The sequence below is a fragment of the Maylandia zebra genome, linkage group LG15 (genome assembly GCF_041146795.1).
Source record: "Maylandia zebra isolate NMK-2024a linkage group LG15, Mzebra_GT3a, whole genome shotgun sequence".
In the NCBI taxonomy this organism is placed as follows: domain Eukaryota; kingdom Metazoa; phylum Chordata; class Actinopteri; order Cichliformes; family Cichlidae; genus Maylandia; species Maylandia zebra.
The window spans coordinates 10405922-10418304 of NC_135181.1; the positions used below are offsets into that span (position 1 = coordinate 10405922).

At 40.4% G+C, this 12383-nt stretch overlaps 2 protein-coding genes across 4 annotated transcripts in view; one reads left to right on the forward strand and one right to left on the reverse strand.

Annotated features, from left to right (window-relative positions):
- The window catches only part of LOC101474540 (protein EFR3 homolog B), a 31592-nt gene extending 30807 nt beyond the window's left edge, over positions 1–785 (reverse strand). Inside the window, exons 1-2 of one of the 2 annotated variants that reach the window (XM_004541801.6) lie at positions 616–785; positions 71–212 (exon numbers count right to left, since the gene is read on the reverse strand). In XM_004541801.6, coding sequence (XP_004541858.1) covers positions 71–77 — 7 coding nt within the window. In that variant the 5' untranslated portion in view covers positions 78–212; positions 616–785. Of the gene's footprint in view, positions 1–70; positions 345–615 lie in introns of both variants that reach the window. The other variant, XM_004541800.6, reaches the window with a different exon arrangement.
- si:dkey-206f10.1 (adenylate cyclase type 8) overlaps positions 1–12383 on the forward strand; it is a 31894-nt gene that overhangs the window by 12771 nt on the left and 6740 nt on the right. Inside the window, exons 2-15 of one of the 2 annotated variants that reach the window (XM_014411999.3) lie at positions 4939–5232; positions 5504–5625; positions 6235–6446; positions 7548–8276; positions 8624–8773; positions 8894–9024; positions 9204–9315; positions 9399–9526; positions 9978–10136; positions 10395–10629; positions 10783–10953; positions 11045–11145; positions 11510–11711; positions 12203–12295. In XM_014411999.3, the coding sequence (XP_014267485.2) occupies positions 6291–6446; positions 7548–8276; positions 8624–8773; positions 8894–9024; positions 9204–9315; positions 9399–9526; positions 9978–10136; positions 10395–10629; positions 10783–10953; positions 11045–11145; positions 11510–11711; positions 12203–12295 (2367 nt within the window). In that variant the 5' untranslated portion in view covers positions 4939–5232; positions 5504–5625; positions 6235–6290. The remainder of the gene's footprint in view (positions 1–4938; positions 5233–5503; positions 5626–6234; positions 6447–7547; positions 8277–8623; positions 8774–8893; positions 9025–9203; positions 9316–9398; positions 9527–9977; positions 10137–10394; positions 10630–10782; positions 10954–11044; positions 11146–11509; positions 11712–12202; positions 12296–12383) is intronic. The other variant, XM_014411998.3, reaches the window with a different exon arrangement.

A 12383-nucleotide genomic window follows, 5' to 3' on the forward strand; every position in this document is an offset into this window, starting at 1 on the left:
ATGTGGAGGACATGATTTATTACTCTAGGCAGTGATGGAGCAGGTGTAAAATAGCTTGCCGTTAACGCACCTGACATGCTGAATATCAGTCACAAGGAGGCGTTGCTTTTCCAGGATCCAAGAGAAGGGCAGATGGGTGGTACTTAAGTCCTGAGCTGAGTCTCCACCACTGCTTCGAAAATCAGGAAAGCTGCTGGATTGTCTTCGGCCTGCTGAAGTTGGAATGCCCAAATTAGCGGAAGCACTAATATATACTGCTAACACCGAGTATATCCGAACCGATCATTTTCCTTCATCGTTTTCCTAGCCAGTGACAAGAATATGGTGAAATTATCCTCCAGCATCTAGACAGAAATGCGAAATCAAGAGTTACCGGTTAAATAATAACACGTTAGCATTCCCATTCAACAACCATTTTCTTCTACAGCACTCCAGTACATTTCCTTGATTTCTTTTAAGTTTAGACACAAACTTGTCTCTACTAGGTGTAACAAGCCTAACTCCTACGATTCAAATGTAGGCATAGCTCCTAGCGAAGTATGCTAACGTTAACGTGGCTAACTATATCTATAGCCCCCCGTTATTTATTAATGTCGGAAAACATTTTTTGCTTACCATGAATTAAAAAACAGTTAAATCCCAAAAGTATGAGGCATGCGGACAGGTAACGGTGGACAACTTAACTAAAGTTTAGCTACGCCGGGACATCATTTACTTAGCCAGACGGCTAGCAGAGCAGTTGCTCCTGGCTAGCCGTAAATATGGTGACAGCCCACCACTCGATTGAGCCTTTAGTCATGTTAGAACATGTACAATTCACACAGGACCTGCCCCTGTCTTTGAATCACTGGATAAATACTGAGAGGGAAAAACATAAATTTAAACAAAGCTTTATTGGGTAAGATTCTGAAAACATAATAAGAAATAATACAGATTTATTGGAGTACAGAAAAAAAATACAGTACTAGGCGTAAAGTTACTTAATCTAATAACCTAATTTAATTTAGTCTAGTGGATGTTACTGATGTTGCAAAGCAGCTGGTAAGATTATAAAAGTCAAGAGGACACTGGTAGTCATTATACATGACAAATATTGGCTTTTTGTTTCCAGAGAAGATGCCAATACAAATCATCTGAATACAAATTCAAACGCCATACAGTGTTTAAATCAACTCCTCAAACGGTTTTCTATTCAGTGCTGGACTCCACTGGATGATACACTACCTTTCTTATTTCTTGTGCAATTCCCTTGTAAATTTCTGTCAATTTACAAACAGTGGGACTGATAAAGGCTCCCTAATCTTACCTTTTTTCCGTTTACATATAGAAAAATCTTTTAAAGAAATGAAATGTGGATGCTATGTGTTTGATGCATTTTCCAGCTGCGGATGGGGCATCCTGCTTTCCAATAGTCTTTCATTCTACCAGTTGGTGGAAGCACCGAGTCAAGATCATTTTTTTAGACATTTTAAAGCTTGTTATCGTCCATAATCACTCTTTCACTTTAAGATTAACATTGCATGAAAAATATTAGGAAGTGAACATTTAACACATTACTTTATCTGGCACCTTGTCAAAACTTGGTGCTGCCATTCACTCCTCGGGATCTTTTAGCCCTACTGTGCCATCAGTGTTTTATGTGGTGTTAGTTTTGAATAACATTTAAATGAATTTAATTACATTTAATTATTCAAATGCTCGGCAAGATATGGCCATAGTGCAGGTTGTGAGTCCAAACAGTTTGATTAGGTGCTTGTACAGCTTTTGAAGCGAGCCTTGAGGTCTGAGCATGGAAGCCTCTGTAAACAGCATGGGAAATCGATGCAATTACTGGTGGCTTACCTGAAGCAGTGTGTGTGCTGAGGTCCTATGCTGCCTGCTGATGACAACTGTTTTCACCTTATAGGTGAAACATTCAGGTACTTGTAATAAGGAATTGGGTTCGCTATGCCATATGGGCCCTCAATCTTTGGGGGTGGGGAGATCCATTGAGAAAAGGGGCCGCCTTCTCAAAGTATTGCTAAACATCTGTTTGTTTTCAAGCTGCTGTTTGTGAGTGAGCAGTAGGTATACTTATCCTGATGCCAAAACGAAATGGGTTCATGAAGTTGCCGTTTCAGTAAGTACTTGTAACTGATAGTAATTAGTGTATTTTGATGCAAGAGTAGAGCAACATAGTTATCACATTAGTCTAATGCAGCCAGGCCTATTGGGTGAAGGATAGGTCTCAGCCTGCTGAGAAATAAAATATCTAATAAAATACTAAAACATTTGAACTTTTCACCACCATAGAAGGACTTGAGTTAAGGGCTTGGGATGATGATGCCTCAGTTTCTGGATATGAGGCGTCTTAGTTGGAGACAAACAGTACTCTGAGAAGCAGGCTACGTTCTCAACAGATTTCTGTGGTTGATGAAAATTGTAAAATGTCAGTGAAATGCTACTTTAGAGTACTCTCTGTAATGCTTTGACCCCTGCTGACCTGTACACTTCCTTACGTTAAAGAGGTTTGTACAACTGCCAGAACTTCACACACGTGTCAGAGCTACACTTCAACGGACAGAAATAGCTCAGTGTACAACATATGCGCGATCCTTGGCACAGTCAGGCTGTTAGGTCTGTTCTATTGCTGGTATGGCTTTAGTTATCTCATTAGTGTGTAGCCAGAAATGTTAGTCGTAATGCTAATTATATTCTGAGGTTTTGCCCATAGTGGACTAACTCCTAGTTAGGTGTAAACAAGTTTACAGTTCAATTCAATCAGAGTCACAAAAGAAAACCACAGACTGTCAGGTAAAGTAGATTAACAATCACAGACATTTGTATATACAGAATATCAAAAGCTGGGTCATTACAAGGTGATCTGCACTCATCTTTACTTTACTCCTTCCCCCTTGTTGTTTGTTGTGCCATTTGAGGAGTAAACATACTTAAAGGTGCCTTATTTCAAGTGTCAGAGAGCTTTGTTGATAAGGAAGCAGTTAAAGCAGTACTAATTGCCTTAGACCTGGCAGCTATTTTTAGTTGTACCGTAATCAGCAAGAAAGGTCTGAGCTACAGCGTCACAGTGGGACAGATGGAGACTCATTACATCAGTCTTAGGGGGTTTGCATGTTGCCTGGAAACAATTAGCAAAGCAAGTCTGAAAAACTTTAACCAGCTTACAACAATAATGACCATAAGCCAGCTGGAGACATCAGCCCAGTAACGGATTCAATCATCGCAGATCTCGTGCTTTTCTTTGCTTCTTTAACCTATTGCACACTCAGTATTACCCTGTACAGTTTGTGTGGATGTTACCATGAAACCTGTTAAAAGCAATAAATACATCCATATCCATACGACTCTGCATTATTGTATCGACATTATAATCAATCCGGTCCTTTTGTGTTGTATATGTTGCAGTTTCTTCTGCCCTCTTGGGCATCTCTCTCTTAAAAAACACATGTTTAATGTCTTTTTAGCCAAGTAAATAAAGGATATTTACAACTGACTTTGCCAAAAACTGTTTGCAGCTTCTAATTTGCGATAGGGATGTTCTTTCTGACTCAAAATGTCTCGATATTATTCATAAGAGATACATTTGACATATGTTTGACAACTTATAAGCTAACAAGTATTTACAACAGTTTAAATACAGGCAATTTTTCAGAAATACCGGAAATTAGCTTATGACAGTTGATCACTTTTTGGCATAATGCTGACTCTGCTGAAGGTGTTTTTCCTTCCCTCTGTTGCCAAATGCTTTTTCATAGGTGGTTGTGTAATTGTTTCTTTTTTCTTTCTAATATTATAGGTTTTACAATATAAAGCACCTTGAGGCAACTGTTGCTGTGAATTGGTGCTATATAAATAAAACTGAATTGAATTGTGAAAAAACAAGTCTTTCTATTGTGTAACAATAACCAACCTCATATACTGTATGATAATATATAAGAAATCCAAGCAAAATATTATGTTGGTATTGCTCTTGGAGCAATGTGTTCATCCATCAGAATATAATTTAACAATTTACTTCATAAGAAAGAAAAACAACAGAAGATTTGCTGACTGAAGTCTTACCAGATGGAGTGTTTGTAAGAAATATTGTATTTATATAGAAGCATTGTCAGTAATTCAGGGTTAGAAGACAAACGGTAACTGGAGAGCTCTGTATTTCCAACACTGAGCTTCGGCATTAAATGTGGAAATGACTTCTCTTCACACAGACACACACATAGCAAGCAGAATTTGTGTTATCGTGGGAAACAGTATTTGATGATTTTGTATTAAAAGCTAGAACTTGTTCTTTAAGTTCAAATGGGTAACTTTGGTAATTCATAAGATAATAACATGAAATTTGTATGTTTGTGTTTTGTTATGAAAATCTGGACCTTACAAATAAAATGTTAAAAATAAAGAAGAGCCTTGAAATTTGTATTTAGACAGATGTGGAGTGACTTTGTACACCTACTCAGAAACACTTGGATTTTAAAATGTTTAGCAAAGGCAGCTTCGTTGCCTTTTGTTTGCTGAAGCACCTTGGGCTCCTGCTGCCAGGTGGGAGATGATTCAGTTTCCTTGCTCTCACATTCAACCTCGCTTTGCCTTTTAGGCATTGCTTTTGCCTGTGCACTGTATGAAAGGAATTTGTCACCCCCGTGTCTGTAATTTCACAGACAGGTAGTTTAGTAACCAGAAGCCCAAAGGCATGAGGCAGCACTGCTGTTTTATTATTATTTTTTTGCACATTACCAGAAGTAAAACAAAGAGTGTATTAAAGTGCTATGTATCAATGCATTAATGTTTCCCCTGCTTCAATAAGATTTGTTGACTTGACCAAATGAGAGCACACTGCCTTTACCTTGGTGTTATCCTGGTGCCAGTGACCTCGGTTTTACAGGCCAGTGAGAGTGGCCGCTGACTAATTAATCCTCTTTGCACTCTTCACTCCTGCAGCTCTGCTTTGTGGCAGTTCTTGACATCATTTCAAAACAGTCCAGATGGTGACCTGCAGTCCTGAAAGAACGACTCCAGGAGTCTCGCCAGGCCTGTATGTCGCTGTCCGCATCAGTGTTGGATACGGCATTGCAACGAGGGCTGCTTCAAGTTTCAGTTTTCCTTTTATAGGTTGTGTCTTAAATATCAAAGCCGATGAAATCAACAAAAATGGATTATGATGAGCTGGATGCACGTATACAATGGCAGAAACTAGGTATTGTCAGTGGATGCACTATACGGGAAACGTTACAGGTCAGTTGTGTGGTTTACAATCCTTTTGCTTCTTCTTTTTTTTTTTTGGGGGGGGGGGGGGGTCCTTTGACACATTGTAGGTTACGGGGAGCTTATTGTCCGCTTGGGACAGCTGAAACTGCTGAAAGAGGAATGATAAAGGGATTCTTCTACATCCGAGAAACTGTAATGTTTGTAATGTTCAAAAACAAATAAAGATGCACACTTAATACTATACCTAATTACTCATCTAATATGATGTGTTTTAGCATATCCAGTCTGTTCTGTGCAGATACATGATCTTGGTGAGAATCAGCCCGGTGGCAGTAGACTGTGAGTGGGTGGGACAACAGCATCCAGAGCCAGAAGGACCTGGAGGAGTTTAACTCTGAGCATTAACGTGGAGCCGACCAGGTGGCCCTTTCTGGCATGGTTGAACGTGTGCAGCATAACAAATTTTATCTAAAAGAATAAGGAACTCAGACAGATTTGTTACTCAATTTATATAGTGCATAAAGACCTTTGATTATTAAATCCTTCAAGCGGGGTATTCAGATGCATCAAACTGCAAAAATCCTTTATATTTAGCATTTTATGATAGTAGATGCATCAGTGGCTTTGGTACAGAAAGCCACCCAAAGTTCCTCTTTATAAAAGTCTATCAATCAAATTCCCTTTTCCTCATTTATTCAAACAAATACTCACACTGCAGGTCATTCATAATGAAATATTTCTGTAAGATAAATTCATATTAGGCAAAATTAGGTAGATGAAAGATGAAAGTTGAAATGAATTAAAGTGGGTTTACTTTACATGTTAATTACTGGCCATAATGTCCAGTTATCTCTTTGAATTTAGTATTCTACTTTGACTTGTCTGTCAAAACAGCTTCCAAATCTGTGATATAAATAAAGTTGTAATTATTATTATTATTATAAAACTTACTGATGAACTCTAATGTTTTTTTAAGCAATAACACCAAATCTGGTCCTTACTGACTCCCCTTTTCCCTTCACGTTCCAGGCTCCTACCTGCTCCTGATCCAATACCAACAGCTGAGGTCAGCTGAGGTCGCCACCATGGTGACCTTCGCTAACACAACGCAGGTCTCCCCCATGGGGCTGCGTGAGCTGCCTTGTGTAACCCCCACCATGTCCCCTGGCCTGCGGCGGAAAAAGATGCTGTGGCAGAACGCAGTAAAACACATCATTATGCAGCAGGATCTCAGTACCCAGGTGATTGAGTTTTAGATTGTTGTAAATGTGTTCTGATTTTTTTTTTTGTGCACACTAGTATTGTGTACTGGAAGAGGCTGTGTCTGTCTGTGTGGAGCTCTGGCCTTATGACGCACTTTTTATACTGCATTCAAAAGTGTACCTCACTAATGGCTATCAAGCACACATGAAATTTTTGATTCTTTTCAAAATAAAGCTATTACTCTTACCATTACAATCTAATGCGCTCTTACCATTATGCATATCTAATGTGTGTTGAAATGGTTTTGGCATTTATATTTCAAAAATGATTCACATTTACAATAGACATGTGATAATAAAGCAAGCCTCACAAGATCCTTCTAGAAGCAAGTCTCAACATTCAGCATCCATAAAGGTAACCGGTAGCACACAGACTCATTCTATCCCCATGTGGCAAATAAGAGACGAAAGCAAAATAAAGAAAGTTACAAGTGAAAAGAGACAGGTGTGTAGCAGCTTTGTACACCTACTCAGAAACGATTGGATTTAGGTTTTTAGCATTTTTTGCCTTTTTTGTTTGTGAAGCACCTCGGGGTCCTGCTGCCAGGTGGGGGATGATTCAGCTTCCTTGCTTTCAGACTCAACCTTGCTTTGCCTTTTAGGCCTTGTTTTTTTTTTAACCTGTGCATGGTTTGAAAGGAGTGTCTCAACCCTGTGCCTCTTAATTTCACAGACAGATACTTTAGTAACCAGCGGCCCAAAGGCATGAAGCAGCACTGCTGTTTTATTATTATTTCTACATCATAATAGGGGTAAAAGTAAAAGAGTATTAGAAAGATATGCAACGATGAATTAATGTTCCTCCTGCTTCAAAAGGATTTGTTGACTTGGCTAAATAAGTGAGCGCTGCCTTTACCTTGGCATTGGCCTGATGCCAGTGACCTCGGTTTTAAAGGCCAGTAAAAGTGGCTGCTGACTAATTAATCCTCTTTGTGTGTGAATGTGGCTGTTTTTAGACTATCCATGTAAGTGTAATTGTTATTTTTGCATGCTGAATCTTGTCTACCCTGATTTGCCAAATAAGATATAATAGCCTTGTAACTTTTTTGAATGAAGGATCCTGTTTTTATCCTTTGACAGTTGGGTGTTGAACCAGCACGCAAAATCTTTGTGACAGATACCTACATAGAGGAGATCAACAGGCAAATCCGCAGCAAAGCCTCACGTGGGGTAACAAAGCGCCGTTCTTCCACGTTCAGAGTCCATCCCTTGGTTCGCGATTCCACCAGCACCGGGGGTGCTTTTAACGACTACTCCAGCGACGCTGACTTCTTCGTCCACTGGGGTCGAACTGTCTGTGGTGTCTACATACCCACGCTATTGCACACCTTCAAGTCCCACGACCTGGAGAAACTCTACCAGCAGCACTCTTCCACCCAAAGACGTAATTCTCTGGCCATCACCAATGTGATAGACGTGGTGGCCAAGCTGCACATGTTGGTTCTGTACCTGGCATTGGCGCCGGAAGCTTCCACAGACACTTTGCGTGGCTGCCTGACGGGCATGTTCATGGTGTTAGCAACAGTTCTGTGCGTCATAGTGTTAACCCACAAAGACTCCGTGTCCCCACAGTGGCTTCACTACGCCGGCCTCGCCAGCTGGTTGTCACAGACCACACAGGTGCTGGGGGGTCTGGTGTACGGACTAGAAAAAGACCCATCGTGGTACCTTTTGTTCACTTTGTTCGCAACATACACACTGCTGCCATTACCTCTGCTGTGGGCCATATGTGCGGGCACCCTGTCCTCAATGCTGCACATTCTGGTAGAGATAGTATGCTGCTACACTGATGCTTTGCTTCTGAGAAAGGTGAAAAAAAAAGTCCCCTTTGAATTTCCTTTCCTACTGTTACATTTTTTAAATGTGTATCATGCCGATAAATCAGTGATACACTGTTAAGGCTTATGGAAAGTTTGATTTCTTAGACTTTACAGCAGTGTTAGGCACAAATCTACAAAATTTGAGAAAAAAACTATTTCATTGTACTTGTTGAAAGCTCATGGGTCTCTATTGACATATTAATCAACAAATAATAAGGAATTAGAAACCCTCCCCCCAAGCTTCAGTCCAATACTGTTTCCCCAATTTCCCCTTCAAACTTTTTTTAAAGCTTTTTTTCCATGAATTAATGTAGTATTCACACTCTTTCGATGCAGGTGGTTGCCAAAGGCCTGCTGTACCTGGGGATGAACACAGCTGGCTTGTTCATCCACTACCTGACAGACCACGCTCAGCGCCAGGTTTTTCTGGAGACCCGTCGTTGCATTGAAGGACGCCTCAAATTAGAGCAAGAGAATCAAAGACAGGTACAATGAAGATGGGAGCTGTCCTGAAATTTAAAGCCAGAGAATTATCTGTGTTATGATGAAAGCTTTGGTTGCATTAACTCACTTCCATGACTCTCACATTGTTACACTTCTTCACAGGACCGCCTAGTTTTGTCGATCCTGCCTCGCTTTGTTGCCTTGGAGATGATTGCTGACATGAGTGCTATGGAAGATGATCTAAACCCTCAAGAGTTTCACAAGATCTATATCCACCAGTACAAAGATGTCAGGTATACATGCATGAGTTAGTATATTAGTAGTTAAATTTGTAACCTTGTAACCTTGACTCGTAAGATTTATAAGCCAAGTGGGTTTCACTCTGATTATCAAGTTGCAGGCCAACCTAATGCCAATAGTAAGTGTTTGCTATGTCATTTCAGACTTTTTAGTCCTTCTCTCCTTCTTGTAGCATCCTTTTTGCAGACATCAAGGGTTTCACTTTGTTGTCTATGAACCTGTCAGCCCAGGATCTGGTTCGAACCCTCAATGAGCTCTTTGGACGTTTTGACCGACTGGCAGAGGTGAGGGCCTGAGCGAGCCCTTTTTGGTTGATGTAAAACATCTTCCAGCTTCTAATGTCCTTCTTCTTCTTCTTTTATCACAGGAACACCACTGCTTGCGGATAAAGATACTGGGAGACTGTTACTACTGTGTGTCAGGGGTTCCCGAGCCCCAGCGTGCCCATGCCCGTTATTGTGTTGAGATGGGTCTGGCTATGATCAACACTATACGGTCAGTCATCATATTTAAAGACACAAACACAAGTTAATTAAAAAAACCAAAATCACGTGGTTTTAAAATTATGTAAATATAACCTCAGCTAAGTAACAAAAGATTAACACAAAACAAAGCTGAAATGCAGAAGCACTGTGTGAAAATTTTAAGTACTCCTTTGCTGCTTCCACATGAATTAAGCAGGTAAGTAGCATCCAGATCCTGCTAATTAAGTGCACTTGATTAATTGATGATCAACAACTGTGAGCACCTAAGTAAAAGCAGAGGTCTGGGCAGTTTGCTGGTGTGCAGCATTCAGGTGTGTATCAATACATTGTGTAACACAATGCTTCTGCGTCAACCTTGAAAAAGGGTCCACCTTCTTATGGGTCTATAGGTATCCATATGAGAGTGTAAGATCCTATTTTTGTTTGTAAGACACGATCACTTTACCTCACAAAATCACCAGGTATGTACAGAAGCAGCTGAACTTCGACATGGACATGAGGATCGGCATCCACTCGGGCTCTGTCCTCTGTGGGGTATTGGGTCTGCAGAAATGGCACTTTGATGTCTGGTCCTGGGACGTGGGCATCGCCAACATGCTGGAAGCGGGGGGCATACCTGGGTGAGCACCAGCAACCATTAGAGAAACTCCTGTCAAGTATGTTACCTGACAAAGATGTGCCTGACAGGTTTCCAGGCTTTCTGTAAGATAATATTTAAGAAAAGAATAAAAAACGTGCTATTTAATTTCGTAATAGGTACATTTGGAGGGGGTATATATTTTCATCTGGTGATGCATTAATGATGACCTCTTGTCTTACATCATCCACAATATTTTTTAATTTCTTTCTGCATGAATTTTTCTTTCTCCCTGAAACAGACGCATCCACATCTCAAGGGCAACTCTCGATTGTCTAGAAGGCACTTACAAGACAGAAGAGGGCCATGGTCGTGATAGGAATGCTTTCCTACGAAAATACAATATTGACACCTTCCTCATCTGCCCTCAGCAGGACAGAGACAAAGTTAACCACATCAAGCCCCCCAAAGTTCAAAAACCAATTCAAACCTGGAGTCCGGACATACCTTTTAAGACTGTCGTTGACATGAACAGCGTAAGTGCGCAAATACCAAACAGAAAGGAAGGTGCTGAATTTGGTGCCTTTGGTCAGGTGGTGACGAATTTGAATTGAAGAATCTGAAGAGCTCGGCACATCTGAGACTCACCTGTACTCACCTAATCAGTCATTTCTATTCTTTTCTTTTAGATTCTAGCTGCTTTTACAAATGGCTCAATGCCCACCCTTTGGCAGTCCAACTCGAGAGAGATTAACAAACGCATCAAGCATGCCATCGAGCTTCGAAGTAGTGAGCGTATGCACAGAGAGCACATCACACCACTGACCCTTGTCTTCAAGGACACAAACATCGAGGACAAGGTAGACTGTGAAGAAAAGATAGAGATGCAAACTGTTTTTTAAAGACGCAGCTAAAAGTGACATTTATTTTTCTCGCTTTTGGCCCATCCAGTTCTCCCAGATGAGAGATGAAATGTTCAACTCCAATCTGGTCTGCTCCTTCATCCTGCTTCTGTTTCTCATGGCTGCCCAGGCCCTCATCCCTGCCCCCAGGTAGGAAACTCCAATATGTTACAACTGTTAATTCCACTTATTATGATTCCATTAAGTCATTTTGTACCTAAATCCAGCTTATAGCATTTTAAATAAATATCAATTCCACATCGGTATAACCAGTATTATAAAAAGAGCTCCCTGTAGTGTTTTGACCAGACTTTATTGCTACTGTGCTTAAGTTTTTGTTTTTCTTTACTTTGGTGCCACCTGCTGGTATTTAAAAGAATGCACTGACCCGTGCAGTCACACTGGACACCTGAACTTGTTTTTTTCTGTTCTACACTGTATTAATATTATTAACATTCATGACTTCACTCACTTTCTTCTTCTTCTTAACCCCCTCTTCCCTCCCCAATCGTAGACTGTTCCCTGCTGTCCTCCAGTTTTCAGTCTTTCTGCTTGCCCACGTGCTGCTGCTACTTGTTGCCCTTGCCGAAGAGTTCAAGTGGACTCCTTCATCACTGCAGCACTTCTGTTGCTGGATTCATGAAAACAACAGTGCCCGTAACCTGTTTACTCTCATAGCGATCTTCATCAACTTTGGGTTGGCCTCTACTGACATGGTGAGAGTCTGAATAACACAAGAGAAGAGTAATTTACATAAACTGCCATGTTCTTCAACACGACTTTTTCCTTTGTATGTCTGCAGTATTGCACCTGGTAACTGACCCTTGTAAACCAAATGCACATTAATTTGCATAATCCTCTCTGAAATGCATATGCAAAAAGAGGAAAGTTGCACTTCCCTGCTGATATTTATAGCACACTTGGCATGCAAACAGGACAGAGGAGTGCAAGAAGGTAAAAAATGAAGTAAGCACAGGGGTCTTTCGTGTGATGTAAAAAGCCCATTTAGATATAAGAAGGTAAAGGGGTTCTTTTGCAGTGATAAAATTATTTAGTAAACCTTCTTTTTATTAGAAAAAAGCACAAAATTAAGCAAAACCTCATTAAAGGTTTTAAATCACCAGTTTTAAGAAAGTTTGACTACCGGTTTATATTTGTTATGCTCTATGATGCAGAATCAGGTTGGAACATTTTGTGCTGTTTGCAGGTGTGGTGCATCCTCATGAACACAGGAGAGGCTGACATAACTGAGAAGACTGGCACAGGCTCACGTCCACTCACTGTCTGCTCTTACCCTGAGGCAAGCAAACAGTAGTTTAAATTTGGGACAATTATTATAGAGATTTTATGTGATTTCCTGTTGATTTATCCAAATGTCTGTCTTGTAT